At 35.2% G+C, this 877-nt stretch overlaps 1 protein-coding gene across 1 annotated transcript; it reads left to right on the top strand.

The window, feature by feature from the left end:
- Window positions 1-186: 186 nt before the first annotated feature.
- Tsp_15995 (conserved hypothetical protein) lies at window positions 187-330 on the top strand (the record flags this gene model as incomplete). Its single annotated transcript, XM_003367364.1, has 1 exon — window positions 187-330. A coding segment is annotated over one exon (144 nt), but the record flags the coding sequence as incomplete, so codon positions are not given.
- Between the last annotated feature and the right edge of the window lie 547 nt (window positions 331-877).

Raw genomic sequence — 877 nt, 5'->3', positions numbered from 1 at the left:
AAAAATAAGGAAACATTCGACGATATGCTGCAATATCTGATATGGTCCGTGAGCGGACGTGATTGATTCAGCAACTAAGGTCTGGAAGCGTGCTAAAATTGCACGACGTCGGAGTAAGTTTTCGACGTCATTGTATGTATGCATTCTAGTGTATTTTTAAGTAAAATTTTATTTGTTTTTATTCAGAATTCGGTTGACGCTACTGATGATTTGCTGAAGCAGTCAAAAGAGCTAGACACCAAGTTGCAAGCTCAGAATCACCGACTGGAAGAATTCCTTACTAATTCAGAGTTGTATTTGGAAAAACGTCCGTTGAACGAGAATTTGTAAGAAATAAATTTCTGCTTTATTATTTTTGTGGTCCTTTTTTTTGAAATAGCAAATTTGGTATTTTTCACAGAATTAGAGAACGTGTGTCAGAAGTGGTAGGCTATCGAGATAAGATTAAACAGTTGGCAGCGCATCGTCATGCTGAACTGGAGCTGTCGCTGGTGTTTCATTTGTTCAGGCGAGAGGTCGAAGAGGTATATATATATATATATATATATATATATATATATATATATATATATATATGATGAATGTGCGCGTTTAATTTCAACAATAGACTGAAACTTTCCTCTTTTTAAATTCAGTTAATGCAATGGATTGGCGAAAAAATGCGCATTGTTTCCAGCGATTCTTATCATTCTGGTTTGAACTTGCAAAAGCGTATTAAAAAGCACGAAGCTTTTGAAGCTGAACTGCACGCCAACCAGGATCGTTTGACCAGAATTAACAAAGTATACATTTTTATCATTTCTTGTATTTGTGGTATTGGGATTGTTTGTGGTAACTTTCTTTTTTTTGTTACAGAAAGGTATGCAACTGGTCGAAA

The sequence above is a fragment of the Trichinella spiralis genome, assembly GCF_000181795.1.
Source record: "Trichinella spiralis strain ISS 195 chromosome Unknown Scfld4415, whole genome shotgun sequence".
Lineage (NCBI taxonomy): Eukaryota > Metazoa > Nematoda > Enoplea > Trichinellida > Trichinellidae > Trichinella > Trichinella spiralis.
Note: the sequence above shows the minus strand (reverse complement) of the source record. Positions and strands in the feature narration are given on the sequence as shown.